This window comes from Heloderma suspectum, chromosome 12, assembly GCF_057233095.1.
Source record: "Heloderma suspectum isolate Gila_16-S chromosome 12, 16-S_ref, whole genome shotgun sequence".
Taxonomy (NCBI): Eukaryota; Metazoa; Chordata; class Lepidosauria; order Squamata; family Helodermatidae; genus Heloderma; species Heloderma suspectum.
The window spans coordinates 2,166,040-2,184,593 of record NC_139469.1 but is presented as its reverse complement, the minus strand read 5'-3'; the positions used below and the strand labels follow the sequence as shown (position 1 = coordinate 2,184,593).

General features: G+C 46.8%; 1 protein-coding gene across 2 annotated transcripts in view; it reads left to right on the top strand.

Annotated features, from left to right (window-relative positions):
• The window catches only part of CLEC16A (C-type lectin domain containing 16A), a 118,946-nt gene that overhangs the window by 89,679 nt on the left and 10,713 nt on the right, over positions 1–18,554 (top strand). Inside the window, exons 22-23 of one of the 2 annotated variants that reach the window (XR_014785487.1) lie at positions 9,257–9,400; positions 18,276–18,404. Coding sequence is in view for 1 of the 2 variants with exons in the window: in XM_084818095.1 (XP_084674221.1) it covers positions 9,257–9,400 (144 nt within the window). In the remaining variant the exon portion in view is untranslated. The remainder of the gene's footprint in view (positions 1–9,256; positions 9,401–18,275; positions 18,405–18,554) is intronic. The other variant, XM_084818095.1, reaches the window with a different exon arrangement.

The following is an 18,554-nucleotide window of genomic DNA, read 5'->3' as shown; positions in this document are numbered from 1 at the left end:
CTACCTATGTTCCTTCCTGCACCTTTGCCTCTTGCTTGCAGCGGTGCAGTTTCCTTCCAGTTCTGACGGCCATTTCTTGCCCTCCTGTTCTACCATGATGCTTTATGAACTGTTGATAGAGATGTCGCTCCTTTGATGGTTTGTATGTAGGTTTGCTTGTAACAGAGCTGTTTGGAAAGCCCCTGTGTCTTGTGTCACATGTGAGGTGAAATGAGGCATCGTAAAAATATATATTGCATTGGTTACTACCTCTAGTTAAGAATTAGCTACTTGCCATCCTATCTGGGGGAAGACTTCTATGCAGTTCCAAAGCTTGTATTCCCGTGCATGAGCAGAAAATAGCCCTCCATTTATTCTTACTGCTTTCTGCGTACCTGATTTTATATGAGTTTCTGCTCTTTTTAACAAAACAACTGTATTACTTGGAAAAGCAGTGTTTCTTTAGAAATCAGTTGGAAAAATAATTCATTGCTGAATATGTAACTGGAGTAGTAAGGAAGCATTTAATTATTTAATTGAAACTGTGGTTCTCCCTCTCCTGCCTATTATGTGGTCTTTTTAAAGCTCCTTTTTACCCCCATTTCCTATCTGTTGTGGGATCTTAAATCATACCCAGAAACAAATACATATTTCCTTAAGAAAAAAAGAGGCTCCACTGGCGAAGTGTGCTACAGAACGTATTCCAGTCTGGGATAGTTTAGGGTCTGGCATTGCTTTTATAAACCACCAGGCGCCATTGAGCATAGCCTTTGAGTTAATTTCTCAAAAAAGGTTTGGTTTTCTTTTGAGGGTTTTAACACGAGGTTTTAAGATGTGAAGAAACTGTCTTAATAGGGACCAGAGTTACTAACATGGACCTAGCCTGCTACTCCCGAGCCATATAGCTTCTTGTAAATTAGTTCTGTGTGGCTTGGCCAGGACCCAAAGGGTCATGCAACTGGTTTTTGTGTTCTCTGAATAGTAGCTTTCCATGTGCCCCACAGCAGACCTGGGGGGTGGGGTAGGGTTTGAATCTCTGAAGTGGCTGATGTCAAATTCAAAAGTGGAGCTTGTATTTTATCCAAAAAAGGCCAGCTGTGAACCCTTGTGTGCCTTGCCAGATTTGTGTATTTTATTTGGAATTCTGAGATGTTGTACATGAATGTCGTTGGAGCAGAATGGAGCAGCCTCTAATCTCAGGCGCAGTATGCTGCTGGAGGTAATATAGAGCCATCCTGACTAGTAGCCATTGATAGCCTTATCTGGCATGAACGTGTCTATTTGCCTTTTAAAGCCATCCAAATTGGTGGCCATCACTACATCCTGTTGTAGTGAATTCCATAGTTTTAACTCTGTGCTGTGTGAAGGAGTCCTTCCTTTTATCTCTCCTGATTCTCCCACCAATCAGTTTCATGAGAGGACCCCCACTGGGTTCCAGTATTATGAGAGAGAAAGAAAAACTTCTCCCTATCCACTTTCTCCACATCATACATAATTCGTTCCATGTAAATAAGATTCTCTTATGTACTCTTCCCCACTCTTAATGAGACTCCTGGTTCTTAGTGTCAGAGATAAACTTTTTGTGTACCATTGGGAGCTATATTAGCATGGAAGAATGCTTTGGCAGAGCTGGGTTGTGGCAAATTTGGGTTCTGGCAAGGTGTTCAACAAACATTTTATATTACTGTTGCACACACCTTCCCTTATGTGTGCATAGGCTGTCTGAATCAGAGCAAGTGGCAAAAGATTGCACTGCATGGATGTAGAGTAACTATCAACAACTGTAAAGAATGCTGCCATCACTTTTGGGCACTGTTATGTGAATGAGTTGGGAGGTGGTATCGTAATTTTATATGTATGCGTTAGCCTAGCCTGTAGAACTGTACTGTGGAAAGGCAGAATACAAATACTTTGAATGAACAGATCCCTTGAGACTTGCTCTGCGGTGAAATTGCTGGCATATAAGCCAGCTTGGGTTGGAGGTGGGATACATCGTAAGCGGCTGGGCTGCATGCGTTCACATATGTGTCAACAGCATCATACTGGTGCAAGTGGTGGACGTGGCTGCCCAAGGCAGCGTGAAGGCTGAGCTGAAAAATCCAAATCCTTCCCACCTCTTCTTCATTTCAGTGGGGTTTGTGGAGGAGAACTCCCTGGTGGATTGTGTCCATTTGTTAGATCTGCCCATCTTTTCCATTCCATTCCTCTGCCGTTGTTGTTAATCATTTTTCTCTGTTATTGTACCCAAAATGTCCCTGGTGCTTTACAGAGCACAAGAGGACAGGTGCCTGCCACTTAGGAGCTTACAATCTAAACGCCCCTTGATTCTACTTCACGTGTTAACGCTGTGGAAAGAGTAGGGGGCAGTAGTGGCTGAGCAGTAGCCAAGACACAGTGCCTCTGGCTTTCTCTTCCCTACCTGTGGCCCTAAGAAGAGCTGGAATCCCGACGCACGCTTTCCTGGAAGTATTCAAAACTGGGTGGAACAATCCAAGGCTGGCACGCAGTTCTTGCACATGCTGCTGAGAAGCCGTGGGCACTTCAGTTACCAAACATGGGGGGCAGGGGCAGGCAGGGGGGAATCCCTGAGCACAGGTTCCTGTGGAGTAACTGTAAACAGTGGGAGAAGTGGAGGAAGCTGTAACTGAGTCACACATGTGGATTAAATATTGTGGGCCTCCCCTGCCCGCCACACACGCTCTAAAGGCTCCTTTTCTACAACAATTGGCCTTTTGCAATAAAGGAATATCACTTCCCTGATTCCCAGGCAGGCATACTACATGTCTTGTTTACCTGTAAGAGGTGCATTCTGCTTCCAGATGTTTTTGGCCACCACAACTGCCAGGAAGGCCACTTTGGTTTTTCCAGGCACCCCAGGACAATCGCATATAGCCAGAAGCAATGTGTGTGCATCATGCTGATGTTTTTTTAATTTAAATTCTGCAGCGTGCAAAGGTGAATTTGATCTGTGCACATTATACAACTCAGGCAAATCGGCATAATCCCAGATCTTGCTAGGCAGAGGAGGAGTAGCAAAGAGCTGAGCAGGACACTGCAGTTCTGCTTCCCCTCCCATCCCCACTGGAAAGCTTAAGTCAGTCAACCCTCGGGATCTTTTTTTAGACTTTAGCAAGTTTTGCCCACATACTTTCAGGCATGCATTCACAGTCATAAGGGCTAGAAACACTGTTTGCTTTTAAACGAAAGCTGAGATTCTCAGGAACCCAAGTCCTCTGCCTTGTACCACCGCCTGTTCTTTTTCTGTACTTCTGTGGAATCGCTGTTTACATGCAGTGCTGGTCGTAACCTCATTTGACCAGACAGGTCATTTTTGGCTCCAGGCAGCTAGCAACTCACTGTCAGGCTCTTTCTGTGTCATTGCTTTGGAATCCTTGCAGGTTCAAGAGTAGTGTGTGTGTGTGTGTGTGTGTGTGTGTGTGTGAGAGAGAGAGAGAGACAGAGAGAGAGAGAGAGATGAACATACTATCCTGCCTTATATGGAGGCAAGTAACTTATACTGTATTTAGCCATCTGCCCGCCTTGCCCATGCTGGATACCCTCCAGATGTGTTGGACTACAGCACCCATCAACCCCAGCCAGCAGGCTGGGGTGATAGGTATTGTAGTCCAATGCATTTGGAGGGCGCTAGCATGGGCAAAAGTCTGCCATAGGTCGTTAAAATGAAACAGTGGCACTGGCCAGCAATGGCAGGGAAGGTTACTGAACACAGTGACTGGGTTCACGCAACACAAGAAACCCACACTCAAGGCTGCGTATGGATTGAACTCTGGGTTGTCATTCAACCATGGGTCACTGTGTTGTGTGAACCCAGCCACCCTAACAAACCATGATTTGTTAACCACGAATGACCCACAGTTCAAAACCCAACAACAAACCATGGGTTCTCTTCGTGGGTTGTTCATGGCTAACAAACCATGGTTAGCATGGCTGGGTTCACACAGCACAATAACCCACGTTTCAACAACATCCCACACTCAACCCATGCTTAACCTTGAGTTGTTGTTTTGTGTGAACCCAGCCCATACATGGTAAAACATTGCCCACTTTGCATGATCATGGAGGGCAAATAAGCCACGGTGGTTCATTTTCCCTCTCCCTGTGTGCTGGTCATGAGCTGCCTAATTAGCATAACTATTGCTGGGTGCAGGTTGTCATGATGTCTCAACCTGACAAAATGTGGGTGGCTGGAGTGGTTTGCAAACCACCCTGAAACCCATGGCTTGTTATAGGGTTTCAGAGTGGTTTGTAAACCCATCCTATCTGACCCTGAGCCAAACTGTTGGCGATGGCTCCCAGGGGGTGCCTGAGGGGTTATCGGGTAGAAGGTGGAGTTTTCTGGCCCTCCTATCTTTAACTGGAGATGCTGGGGATCATAAGCTTCTGCATGCAGTTGATCTCCTCCACCACTGAGCCCCCGGCGACCTTCCCCCGCTTCTGAAGCTGCCTCACTTTGAATGAAGCCATTTAGTCCAGTTACTGTCTTCTCCGACTGGCAGTGGGTTCCAAGAGTGGAGCTGGGGTGTTCTGCATCCAAGGCATGGACTCTGCAGTGAAGCCATGACCCCTCCTCAACATAGGAACATAGGGTATTCCCGTCACTGACTGGTAGCAGCAGCTCTGCAGGGTTTCAGACTGGGTTTATCCAGTACCACCTGGAGATGTCAGGGACTGAAGCGGGGACCTTTTGCATGCAAAGCAGGGGCTCTACCACTGCCAAGATCATGCTGCCCTTACACATATCTAGTACTAGAACCCAATGGAGTCATCCCATGAAGCTGATGGGTAGAAGATTCAGGACAGATAAAAGGAAGGATTTCACACAGCATAGAACTAAACTATGGAATTCATTTCCACAAGATTACTGATGGACACCACTTTGGATAGCTTTAAAAGGGGACTGGGCAAATTCCTGGAGGAGAAGGCTATCAATGGCTACTAGTCCTGATGGCTCCACGCCACCTCCAGTGTCAGAGGCAGTATGCCCATGTATGCCAGTCACTGGGGAACATGGGTGGGAGGGTGCTATTGCACTTGTGTCCCACTTGTGAGTTTCCCATGGGCAGCTGGTTGGCCAGTTTGTGAACAGGATACTGAACTGGATGGCCCTTGGTCGGATCCAGCATGGCTCTTCTTATGTACTGAGCTATTCCCCTTCCCCCAAAGACAAACTCCCATGAAGATTGCTATCCAGTTGGATATTGCTGGATCTAGAAACCAGGTGGGCACAGAGAAACTTAGTCACTAGCCCTGCCCTCCAAGCACCCTATATCTTCCCTCCCAACTCCCCTCCCTGCCATCCTTCCCCTAGCGTGAGCACATGCACACACCCTTTTTCCAGGTAGCTAGTGAATTTACCCTTTAACCAGGTTGGCATCTTCAGAGTCATTAAAATGGCCCCCGAATGCCTATGGCGAAGGGTGTGGACAATTGATATGTGGATGAGTAGGAGCACACAGCCAGGGGGCAGAATCTGTGCCTGGTTAAGGAACAGGGAGAGGCTGGTTGTGTAATCCTCTCTGTCCTTGCATCCCCCCCCCCCCCCGCCGCCTCTGGCCATCTTGGAAAAAGGCTGCTTCTGGATGGCTCCACTTCTGTCACCACTCCCAGGGGGAGATGGTGGCAGTGAATAGGCTGAAGTATGCAGAGCTCCACATTTGAGAGACAGAGTTGGAGGGCGTACCCAAACCTGCCCCCTTCTTGGCATCTTTTCCCTGGTTTTTCTCTCCCAAAAGAAACAATGAGAAACTATAGCCATTGCTTTTTGCTCCATTCCTGGCCCTGGTTTGGCGGTGACCGAGGGGGAGAGGGTGAAGCTACCATCCTGTAAAGCTGCTGTTGCAGAGTCACTTTACCAAACTTCTGGACTCGTTGCCATTCGTCTTGGCACCCAGTAATTGCTAGTCGGGAAGAGCCAACAACTTAATTGCTCCCAGCTGTTGCCCCAGTGAAATTTGCTGAAGTTATGGAATCCCCAGAACTCAGCAGAATCCAAAAGTCATATGAGTGAGTGAGAAAGTGCCGAGTTGATTGGGACGCCAGGCTGCTGGTGCTGTCTCTGCATTCCCATTGTTCTATTTACATGCCTCTTGAGGCGTGTATTCAGAGAAGCCGTTTCTCCTATGTGCACAAAGGCAGTAAAGTGGAAAGCCCCAGTTCAAATCCTGCCTTCCAGAAACACATCAAGTAGCCTCAAGAGAGGCTACTCTCAAGAGAACATCCATTCTCTCAGCCGTGGCCCCATTCGCCCCTTCTGCGTAAGCAAATAATAAGACTAGTCTACCTTGCAGGACTGTTGTGAGGATTACTGAGGTTAGAGATGTGAACCACTTCGAGTGCTTCAGATGCACTCTATCAGCCTTCCCCAACCTGGTGCCCTCCAGATATGTTGGACTAAGACTCCCATCATTCGCAGGGCATGCTGGCTGGGGATTATAGGAGTCGCAGTCCAACACATCTGGAGGGCACCAGGTTGTGGAAGGGTTCTGCAGCTGTTCATCTTCACTCCACGAGAGGTGGCATCTGCAGCAGCATCTCCTTACTGGACCTCGGTAAACAGAGTTATGGGAGTTGTAGTCCAACATATATAGAAGGCACCAGTTTGGGGAAGGCTGCATGATATGAACATTTTCCTTTCTTTGTCTTTCAATAAATGCTTTAATTGGTTTCTTCTTTTAGAAATGCCTTTTCAAAATTTGTGTCAGCCATACATCTAAAAATCACAATGAGCAAATGCAACTCACACTGTTTACGAAAGCCTTCATCATGCAGGTGCGCTCAAAGAGACCCTAACTAGGCGGAGTTCTCTGTGAAGTGTACACTGGGTGGGTTAGCCTGTGTTTGTTGCAGTGTAATGTGTAAATCTGTCAGCCTCCATAGCTGGGCAGCTCAACCCTTGCCTCCTTGGATGCCCCACCTGATTGTCTGTGCCTTCGCTTGGAGGCAGTTGGCACACTCAGGATGCACAAGCTGCCTGCATTCCCAGGAGTGGAAGTTCCTGTCTGCTTCAGGTGAAGGAAAGTGATTGGACATGAACTGGCTGATCCCCCAAAGTCTTCAGGTCCTACAGTTCAGTCCTACAGTTCAAACTGTGTTCCAGGGAAACCTGAGGGTCCTTGGAAGTTTACGAAAAGATCAGTAGTGGCATGGAAGCATTTCTTTGGGCAGCCTGCCCACCCCTAATCATGTTCCCATTCACTATGTAGCTCCAGGAGAGCCTTGGGTGGCTTCTAGGAAATAAACAAGAGGACTGTCTGTGCAGCAGCAAGGAACTTGCCCTCCCCTCCCCGCAAGGAAAGAAGCCACAAGTCCTGAATATTTATTCTGAAGCCCAGTGTATCTTTGGTAGCTCTGATCTCTCTCTCTCCCCCTCTTCCCGCCCTGCCCCCCTTTCTGGTTGCTTCCTGCTGGTCTGGAGACACACACACACACACACACACTTTTCTTGAGGAAGAACAATAGGGCACTGGATTTCAGAACCATTTACAACATCTGTGGCTTCACTTTCCTGTGTGCATGTACGTGTGTGTGTGCGCGCTAGAGCCATGCTTTCAGTTCACACGGGTTGACGGTGAGACCAGGTGGGCTCCAGCATTGCCCTGTGTGAACAGGGTTTGTGGCTAGAACGCACCGCAGAATCTTCTGCAAAATGCAGAAGGTTCTGCAGCAGATGGCGACCTGGAAAAGTTTCCCCGCAGGAAGAAAATTTGAAGTGCCCAGTGATGTACTAATTCAGTGATAGGAGCTTCACTTTTTCTTTTGTTCTTTCCTCAGGGGATTTGAACAATCCGTGGAGGAGGGCAACAGGTCTCTCAATTGCTATTAATCGTGATGGCTATATGGAACCTCCGGGAGCAGGAGCAGTGTACCACTGAATAGAACTTGTGGGGGGGGGCAAACACTGAGTGGGGGCTACAGCCTTCATGTCCTGTTTGGGCTTCCCAGAGACATCTGGTAGGCCAGCAAGGAAAACAGGGTGATGGACCAGATGGACCGTTGATCCAATCCAGCAGGGCTCCTCCACTTGTTGGAACCAAGGGAGGAAGGGTTTGTAGCTCAGTTGCAGGACCCCTGCTCTGTGCATGCAGAAGGTCCCGGGTTCAAGGCCCAGCCTCTCCAGATAGGCCTGGGAAAGACTCCTGTCTGAAACCCTGGAGAGCTGCTGCCAGTCAGTGTAATCTAGCAACAGGCAACCTGGTGTCCTCCAGATATTTTGGACTACAGCTCCCAGAAGCCCCAGCCAGCATGGCAAATCATTTGGGATTCTGGGAGTTGTTGTCCAAAACATCTGGAGATGTTTTGGATGGTTGCCCACCCCTGCTAGAGACAACATTGAGGTGGATGGCCCCATGGTCTGGCTCCGTATGGGGCATCTCCCAATGATCTGATTAGCCCTTACAGTTTGGAATGAACTCTCTGTGCCCAGGGGCGGAATATCTCTGAGCGCCAGGTGGTGGGGACATATGGCAGGGGTGGGATCTTGCCTTTGTGCCCTGCTTGGGGGCTTCCTGGAGGCACTGGGGAACCACTGAAGAGCACTCACCTCACCCCTCTCTGCCACAAGAAACACTCCACTCCAGCTGCCACTTCTCTGGGACTGCAGACTCCAGCCTCCTCCGTCGGCAGAGACCTGCGGGCCACTGGGAGCCCCCCCCCCCCCCCGCTGCCCAGGATGAACTTCACAGCAAGGGGGAGACCAAGGGAGCCCCACACATTGGCTGGAGAAGGAGCAGCAGCAGGGAGGTGCCTTGCCCTTCCCTGCCAGAAGAAACACATATTAGAACTCTGAAACTAAGAACTGGTGCCTGCCTTGTGCTTTTTTCCCCCTCCTCCCTCCCAATCCTTTTTCCTTTTGTGTCATGTCTTTTAGATTTTAAGCCTGAGAGCAGGGGCTCTCTCATAAATCTGTGTAAGCTGCTCTGAGAGTCTTTTGGCAAGGTAAAAATGCTATAAATACATAAATAAAAATATGGTGGCTGGCCACACTGGAAAGCAACATGCTGGAGCAGATAGGTCTTCAGACTTCTCCAGCAGGGCCCTTCTCATGGTCCTCCTTACTTATTTATCAGATGAACTGCTGTGTTGTGTGCTGTGTTCCTGTTAGATCTGGCTGTCCCTCGTGCCTTCTGGCCACATGCCTTCCTTCCATTCCAGCTCACTAGTGTCCCCCTATGATGTGGCTGTCTCCTTCCTGCGTGGGGATGCTCCTGCCTTTCTTTACCGTCTTCCCTCTTTGTAACTTCTGTTTCCTCTCTTGCAGGTTTTGCCGTCGCCCAGTGCATCAGCCAGCCCAACCCCTCGCCGCTTTCATCGCCATCCCCTTCATCCAGCGGGAGCACCGGGCGCTGTGATTCAGCAGCGGCCAGCTCCACTTCCACACCTTCCGTGGTGCAGAGCCCATCAGGTATTAAAGTCCGTGGCTTCTAGCTTCTGCAGCCATGGATGCCCACAGTGCTATTTTATAAGCTTTGCTTGAACTCAACTGTCAGTTTGTAAAGAGGCTTTTTCATCTTCTAAATGTTTTATCTCTCATTCATTAAACGGAAGTTCTGGAAAATGGCATCCAGGGTGATTCAGGTGAGTCCGTTGTTGTCCATACAAAGCTGGGGAATGAATCCTGTGCAAGTGTCCTTTTTCTCAGTGACAGCTTTAGCCTGGCAAGGCAGGCATCCATGTGCAAGGACTGAGAGGCCCACTCGGGATCAGTGACCATTTAGGGAAGTAACATTCAGAGCGATCCTAATAATTTCCTTTTACTCTGGTGGTACACGTGTTCATTCTCTGGTTCTTTCTCTTTTAGTTAAATTTCTTCCACTGTATTCTGTAAATGTGTGGTGGTGCTGGTGGGCAGACGGTAGAGATGTAAAATTTTCAGAAATGTTGAGGCCATGGGGGAAAAAATTGTTTTTTTCCAGAGGGTTTAGGGCGGGAAAGGAAATTTTGGGGAAAATGGAAAAATAAGCAATACTTTTTTTAGTGCTCTTTACAGATCTAAAGTTACTTTGTTGCTTTAAGACAGCCTTCCCAACCTGGTGCCCTCTGGATATTTTGGACTTCAGCTCCCATCAGCTTCAGGCAGAACGGCCAATGGTCAGAAATGCTGGGCATTGTCGTCCAAAACATCTAGAGGGTACCAGGTTGGGGAAGGCTGCTTTAGGAACATAAAGCAGCCTTTCGGTTCCTGAAGTTATTTTATGTATAACTTGCTTTGTTCATAAAATTATCATTATATTTAAAAACTTTTAAAAGTAAACTCAGTAAATTTGTAATTATTGTCTGAATAAACTGCACTTTTACAGTTAATGTACCAAAACATGACAATTTTATGAGCAAAGCAAGATATACATAACATATTTTAGGTTCCTATTTAATGTCTTACCAGAGGGAACATCAGCAAGCACTCCCTGAAATATCTGAATCATCATAGAAGCCAGAAGAAGCAGGAAGAACTGGAGGCAGAGGAAGACCCATGTACAGCATCTGTTCCTGTTTGTAAGGAAGTTTAGGGAAATTCCTAAATCTGTTTGTGGAGTGGAGCTTAGGGAAATCTGATCTGAAGGAAAAGCTGTTGAGCTTTTATTTAGCCAGGAAAGACTGAGCTTAGGAATGGGGGATACGTGGCTCAGCAACACTACAAGCAAGAAGGATCTTGGAATCGTTGTAGATCACAAGCTGAATATGAGCCAACAATGTGATGTGGCTGCAAAAAAGGCAAATGCTATTTTGGGCTGCATTAATAGAAGCATAGCGCCCAAATCCCGGGAACTACTAGTTCCCCTCTACTCAGCACTGGTTAGGCCTCATCCAGAGTAATGTGTCCAGTTCTGGGCACCACACTTTAAGAAGGATGCAGATAAACTGGAGAGGGTTCAGGGGAGGGCAACAAAGATGATCAGGGGACTGGAAACAAAGCCCTATGAAGAGAGACTGAAAGAACTGAACATCAGGAAAAAGTTCCTGACTTTTAGAGCAATACGACAATGGAACCAATGACCTAGGGAGGTGGTGGGCTCTCCCACACTGGAGGCATTCAAGACAAGGCGGGACAGCCATCTGTCAGGGATGCTCTGACTTGGACTCCTGCATTGAGCAGGGGGTTGGACTCGATGGCCTTGTAGGCCCCTTCCAGCCCTACTATTCTATGATTCTGTGGTAAGCATCAAATTTAATTTAACAACCTTTAAGCAATCTCAACAGATTATATGAAGAGTGACATTTCATTCACTTTTGTAAATAATTTCCATTAATGAACGTATTATTTTTTGTTCGTTTTGAAAAGTTGTCTCTAGTGGAAGTGTCAGTCCCATGCCTACACCATAGGAAGCAGGCTACTGAGTTTCTTTTAGGCAGAGAGGGTTCATTCTAGGGGCAGCAGCTAAAAATGTTTATAGCTGAGGCAGCATTTCCTAGTGGTGAGGTCTAATTGAGAACTTTATTAAAAACTGTGGCAGTGAGTTCTATAAACCCAAGCCTCAAAGTTGAGTTTTTAAAAAGAAACATAGACGGGATAACCCGCTTGCTGTTCTGTCACATCTGGTGACAGTAACTGGATAATCTACAGTGTTTTTAACACGTGGGCTTTAGATTTGAACTACATTAATTGACTGGTACAGCATCTAACCAGTACAAGCCCAGAAACAGAGGACTCTATAGAACAATACCCAAACTGTCAAGAATTTACTTCCACTATTATGATAAGGTGACTCTACTAACATGTTTGGGAATGGAGCATAAATGTCTATCAGTAAAAAATACTTTAGATCAATAATTTTAATAAGGAATGAAAGAAATAACTATGCTGGGAATCTTACAGAGAGGATTAAAGAAACATTTTCCTCCATGGCTTCATTATTCCCAGATATTTTACATCTCTAGCCTTTCTATAAAAGTGTTCTTATGACATAGATTTAGAAATAATTTTCAGGGAGTAAAGGCTAGTTAACAGTATATAAACACTTTGTCTTAAATTCTAAAAGAAAATATTTCATAATCCAGAGCTGTTAAATTTTTCCAATTTTTTGGAAAAACCCAAAAATATTCCTCGGAAAAAAGGTTTCTGGTTTTTTTCCGGGCCTTTACATTTGCGGGGTGGGGGTAGAATTAAAACTATTTTTCAACATTTTTTTTTAAAAGATCCCAGATGCTGCCCTGGATGTTGTTGTAGGACATTGGTGGACCACCTGCAGCCCTCGGCCTAATTTCAAAAGCCCTCTGCAAGCAATTAATTTCTCTACCAAAAGGAATCTGTCCTTCCCCCAGTAGCCAGCTGGGCAAGGAGGAAGAGGACAAGCGGGAGGGAGGGAGGGAGAGAAAGAAGGGGTAGCAGGAAGGGAGGAAGAGAAAGATTGACCACAAAATAAATGTTGGCTAGATAGGATTTTAGTCTAATCCATCATGGCTCTTCTTATGTTCTTATCTACTTTCAGCTTCAGTCCCACTTATTGTCAGCTTGCAGTCCCAAGGGAGTGCAGCCCTCACCAGAAAAAAAGGTCCCCTGCAACTTCTCTAGGATATCAGGCATTGTAGACTTCCCGGAACAATCACAAAATATTTTTAGGTCTCCATGCCTGGAAGCTTTTGTGTTTCATGCTGTTGTTGTTAATAGCATAATTGTGGGGGAAAGTGCCGTGCTGTAGAAATTTCAAATTATTTCCTCCCTCACCCCAGCTTTGAGAGTTTGGCAAAGTAATTGGCTCTAAGAAATGCCCATTAGGACACCTTTGCAAGAACTCTTCCATGTCCATCTCATCTGTGTCATAGTGACCTTAAGCATGCCACACCTATATTTCATAGCTATCATAAACTCCAGAAAAATACAGGTTTATAACACCAAGATCTCCCTTCATACAAATACGTTTGACAGGCTGTTAATCTTCTGTAAATGTTCCCAAGGGGAAGGACCAAGACAGTCTCTTTCTGTTTAGACCTGGGTACTCTTGGCTTAAATCCGGAGTTCCATCTCTTTGCTCCCGCCTCCTGACTTGTTTTTGCCCCTTGTACACTGAACTATTTCAGGCTACTGGTAGGCTGTTGTGTGTCTGAATGCTGAAGTGGTACAGTCCAGCAAGAGTCATGCAATGGGTGTTGCTTTATGCCATTTATTTTTAAAAAATGGGTTAGATGCAGCATGATTGAGAAATCAAAATTGTGTCTCTGGAGGCAAGGAATTTACAAAACAGGATGTCTTGGTAAATTGCAAAATATATACCAAGTTAGCTTTGCAAATGAACTCATTCTTGTGATGGCACATGAGGCTTTGCAGGCTTTCCAACTTCTAGCTAGTCTTTTTGGGGTCACAAGCACTTAGTGCAGTCTTTGGTCCGGTCCAGTGGTGGAGTCCTCACCATGCCTTACAACATGGCCAGCTTTCACCCTCCTTTAGAGAACTGTGTAGGGGCACTACAAGCTTGAAAGCAGAAGCAATTTTTGTCTTGGAAATGAGGAAAGCCCCTTAAATGCATGGATGTTGTTGATGGCAAACCTTGAAGGGGATTTTTACCAGTGCTGTCATTCGGAGCAAAGTACATTCCCTGAACTTCTTTCACCCCTTCACAATTTGAAGCCTGAAGATCACCGTTCAGTTGGTTGGCCTCTGGTATTAGAAGAAGATTGCTGAACTTCATGAAATTGCCTCATTTGTGGATTAAGCAAACCTTCCCTCGCCCCCCCTTTGCCGGTGGCAGCAGCAGCGGCTCTGCCCGACACAAGGTGCAGCCTCTGCGTTATTCCAGACAATGGTCAGAAGCTTGCCCAGCTCGCGAAAGGAGCAAAGTCCACAACAACAGATGTTGCGTCATCACAAAACCTTCCTGCATTAGAGCTGTTTCACACACAGTAGGAGCCCACAACAGCACCTGCGGCTGCAAGCAATATATGCTGCAGACGTCTGGCATCTCCTTCTGTAGAATGCGTAGATGGGCACCAAAGGACGCATTGCTAGAATGCGTGTACTAGTCAATAGCGGTGTTGGTTTCATCAGTACAGCAGTGCATTTTTTACTGTCTTTCATGAAGCCATTTAACTGTCATACGTAGCATGTCTAGGTTGCATGTCTAGGTAGCATGTCTACATACGTAGCATGTCTAGGAGATGACATGCCTCTCATCCCTGGGGTAATAGGCTCAAGGACTTATTTTATTTATTTATTTCATTTCATTTCTATACCGCCCAGTAGCCGGAGCTCTTTTGTCTTCTCCTCCCTAAAACATGAAGGTTGGTTTTCCTGACCCATTGTGATGACGTATTTAAAATTGTATGTGGTTATAAAGACCATCTAAACTGATTTGCATGTTAAAAATCTTGCAGAGGCTAGCAAGGGGGCAGGGAGGTGAAGGGACAGAGAATCGACTTTGAAATGTGGGTAGCTGAAGTTCACGCTTCTGCTCAGCTATTATGCTCACCTCTGGGTTCCCCGGAGCAGATGGCTGGCTGTTCTCAGCCTGATGGGGCTCAGAACAAGAGAGTCTTTAGGGTACTTTGGAGGAGAATTCTGGAATGCTCTTTGTGCTGGAAATTCACAGAGGAGACAGCAATACGAACCCAACATGAACAACGCAGCATTTTTTAAAATGGACACTCCTCCCTCCTGGAGGAGGGGTTAGGCAGAGATGGTTCTCTTTCTGTGTGCTATTCAGGGCAGGGGTGCACAGCCTCAGGCCCAGAGCCAAATCTGGCTCTCCTGGGGTTTCCCAGGTGACCATGCCACCTTCCCCTGGCCCCACCCATTCCCTCTGTCACCAGTGCTTTGACAGCTTCCCAGCTTTTGCACAGGTTTTCCCCATTCTAAAAGGTTGAAGTGCCGCTCCCAAGGCAGTAAAAGCTTTAAGCTAAAATAGGCTGGCATTTTGGGTAATTTGGGGCCCACACCCTTTGCCTTCAGCCCCACCCACCACTGGAAGGGGCCCCCAAGAGGTTCTTTGAAATGGAATTCGGCCCTCCACCTGAAAGAGCTTCAGTGGCCCAGGTCTAGGTTCTAACTGGACCTGAAGATGCAGGTAGTTGCTGAGCAGAGATAAAAATGAGGTTGATCCATGCAAAGAATGGCTGGGCGAAGGGTGCTGAACCAGCCCCCTACAGGTACTTTGTCCCTTCAGTTCGGTCTCTCTTCCTCCTAGCCACTCTTTTCTTTTGGGGTAGGAAGCATTATTCAGCAGCAGTGTGCAGGCTTTGCCTGCAGAACACCCCAGGCCTGGCCTGGCCTGCCCAGGTAAAAAAGACCTTGGTTTCTCTCAGTCCGAGATCCTGGATCACTGTGAACAATACTGGGTTTGGATAGACCAGTGAACAAATTCTGTTTAAAGCCCATTCATATGTTAAGCTCAGCTGTGGCTGAAGACTGGAAGAGAGACAGGCTAGGGGGAAAAGGCAGCTGGGGGAGGATGAGCAGGGGGAGGATTCAGAAACCTGCTTCTCTAATTTAAATTGCCCCCCCCCCATTCCTTACGTTTTGTGCAAGACGGGCACGATAAAGGACAAAGGAGGCAGGGACCTAACAGAAGCAGATGAGATTAAGAAGAGGTGGAAAGAATACACAGAAGACCTATACAGGAAAGATCTGAATGTCCCTGATAGCCATGATAGTGCGGTCACTGAACTTGAGCCGGACATCCTCGAGAGTGAAGACAAGTGGGCCTTAGGAAGCATTACTAACAACAAAGCTAGTGGAGATGACAGTATTCCAGCTGAGCTATTTAAAATCCGAAAAGATGATGCTGTTAAAGTGCTGCACTCAATATGCCAACACATTTGGAACACTCAACAGTGGCCGCAAGACTGGAAAAGGTCAGTTTACATTCCAATTCCAAAGAAGGGCAACACCAAAGAGTGTTCAAACTACCGCACAATTGCGCTCATTTCACATGCCAGCAAGGTGATGCTCAAAATCCTACAAGCTAGGCTTCAGCAGTATGCGAACCGAGAACTACCGGAAGTACAAGCGGGGTTTTGAAGAGGCAGAGGAACTAGAGATCAAATCGCCAACGTTCGCTGCATCATGGAGAAAGCAAGAGAATTCCAGAAAAGCGTCTATTTCTGCTTCATTGACTACGCTAAAGCCTTTGATTGTGTGGATCACAACAACCTGTGGCAAATTCTTAAAGTGATGGGAGTACCAGACCACCTTACCTGTCTCCTGAGAAACCTGTACGAGGGTCAAGAAGCAACAGTAAGAACCGGACATGGAACAACCGATTGGTTCAAAATTGGGAAAGGAGTACGACAAGGCTGCATATTGTCACCCTGCTTATTTAACTTATATGCAGAGTACATCATGAGAAATGCCGGGTTGGATGAATCAGAGGTCGGAATTAAGATTGCTGGGAGAATTATCAACAACCTCCGATATGCAGACGATACCACCCTAATGGCAGAAAGCGAAGAGGATCTCAAGAGCCTCTTGTTGAGGGTGAAAGAGGAGAGTGCAAAAGCTGGTCTGAAACTCAACATTAACAAAACGAAGATCATGGCATCTGGCCCCATCACTTCCTGGCATATAGAAGGGGAAGAAATGGAAGCAGTGACAGATTTTACTTTCTTGGGCTCCAAGATCACCGCAGACGGTGACTGTAGCCATGAAATTAAAAGACGCTTGCTCCTTGGGAGGAAAGCTATGGCCAACCTAGACAGCATAGTAAGAAGCAGAGACATCACCTTGCCGACAAAGGTCTGTCTAATCAAAGCGATGGTTTTCCCAGTAGTAATGTATGGCTGTGAGAGCTGGACTATAAGGAAGGCTGAGCGCCGAAGAATTGATGCTTTCGAACTGTGGTGCTGGAGAAGACGAGTCCCCTGGACTGCAAGGAGGTCAAATCAGTCCATCCTAAAGGAAATCAACCCTGAGTGCTCATTGGAAGGACAGATACTGAAGCTGAAGCTCCAATATTTTGGCCACCTAATGCGAAGAGAAAACTCTCTGGAAAAGACCCTGATGCTGGGAAAGACTGAAGGCAAAAGGAGAAGGGGATGGCAGAGGATGAGATGGCTAGATAGCATCACCGATGCAATGAATATGAACTTGAGCACACTCCGGGAGAGAGCGCAGGACAGGAAGGCCTGGCGTGCTATGGTCCATGGGGTCACGAAGAGTCGGACACGACTGAACGACTGAACAACAACAACAACAACCCCCATTCCTTTATATGTATTTGGTATGACCTGCATCCCAACATACACAGATGGTGACACCATCATGTCTAGTTAGACGTAATCTCACTTCTAGTATGGCAAACTTTGTCTTTGGCAAATCCAATGTTGCGACTGCAACGGTGTACTTTATATTTGTATGCATAACATGTTCCTGATTCCCCAACTGCTGGGCAGGGATCAAGAGGGCTACCATAGGGGCTTGGCATTGCCATATTGCAGTCTACTTTTGCAAGCCCCCCTCCATTTCTAAAGAATCTACTATGTGACATGGGAAGAAGGGGCTGCTGGAACCCTCTTTCCCTCCATAGTGTGTATGTGGCTCTGAGCCCTGAGCTTTTGTAGAAAACATTTTCAGTTGACACTTCCCAATGTCCTTTTCTTTCCTGGCTAAATACCATACATGATGTGGTCCGTTGCACTAAATATTCTGTTTCAAAAGAGAATGTTCAATGCTTTTTGTTCCACCAAAACGATCTTTTCCAGAAACATTTCTTCTGAATTCTGTAGTTTCCTCCTCTCCACCCTTCTTGTTACTTCCCATTGGATTAAAACACACACACACATATACAACAACACTGCACTTATCTTTGACTGTAATCCAAGTGCAGTATATTAGACTCCCTATCAAAATGGGTAGATTTCTCCAACATCATAATTTATCACCTGCTTTGGGGAGATGGAGCACGCTCGAACAATTTATTACCCTTAAGTGGGATGGAATATTGCTAACCAACCAGAAATCTGTAAAAGATTGCTCTTGCCTCATTTTTAAGTGGATCATCAAATTTGAATGCGAAAGCTTTGCCCCTGCACGTCCTCTGTGTTTCCATGTCTTTGAGCGCTTTGCTGCTGTCATCTGGCAGTCCTGGCCAAGTCCACGTGAGCATGTGGCATTCTCTAGGAAGCTGCTCAGCACCAAACAGCACCTCCATAACCTCTCATGGCTTACAAAGGGAGCAAGCCCACAGGATGCCAGCTGTTACGAACATGTCTGTGGTGATGGTTGTCTTGTTGTTGTTGCTCTTAACATGTTCTCCTTCCTGTTTCTGTTATTACCCATAACTTATCTTCTTTCCACCCTACCCTAGCCCAGTTGTTAAAGGCGCTGTGTGATCTGTCGCTGTGTTTTCCTCTAGTAAGGCCTGGCCTGAAAGGACGGCGGCGGGTGTTCAGTCTCTCGGAGGCTGATGGTCACGGTGGACACTGGGTTTAGGCCTTCACCGGGAGCTGCGGCGGCGGCAACAGTCCTTTCAAAATCCGTTCAGGCAGGTTTCTCCATGAGTGTGTGGGTGTTTCTCTTCCTCTTCTCTGCCCCCCCCCCACAACTGCTGTGCTACCCGAGCATTGCTGTGATCCTCTTCCACACACAGAGAAACAGCCAGCTACAATCCCCAGCGTGGTGTCTCCTATCCAGT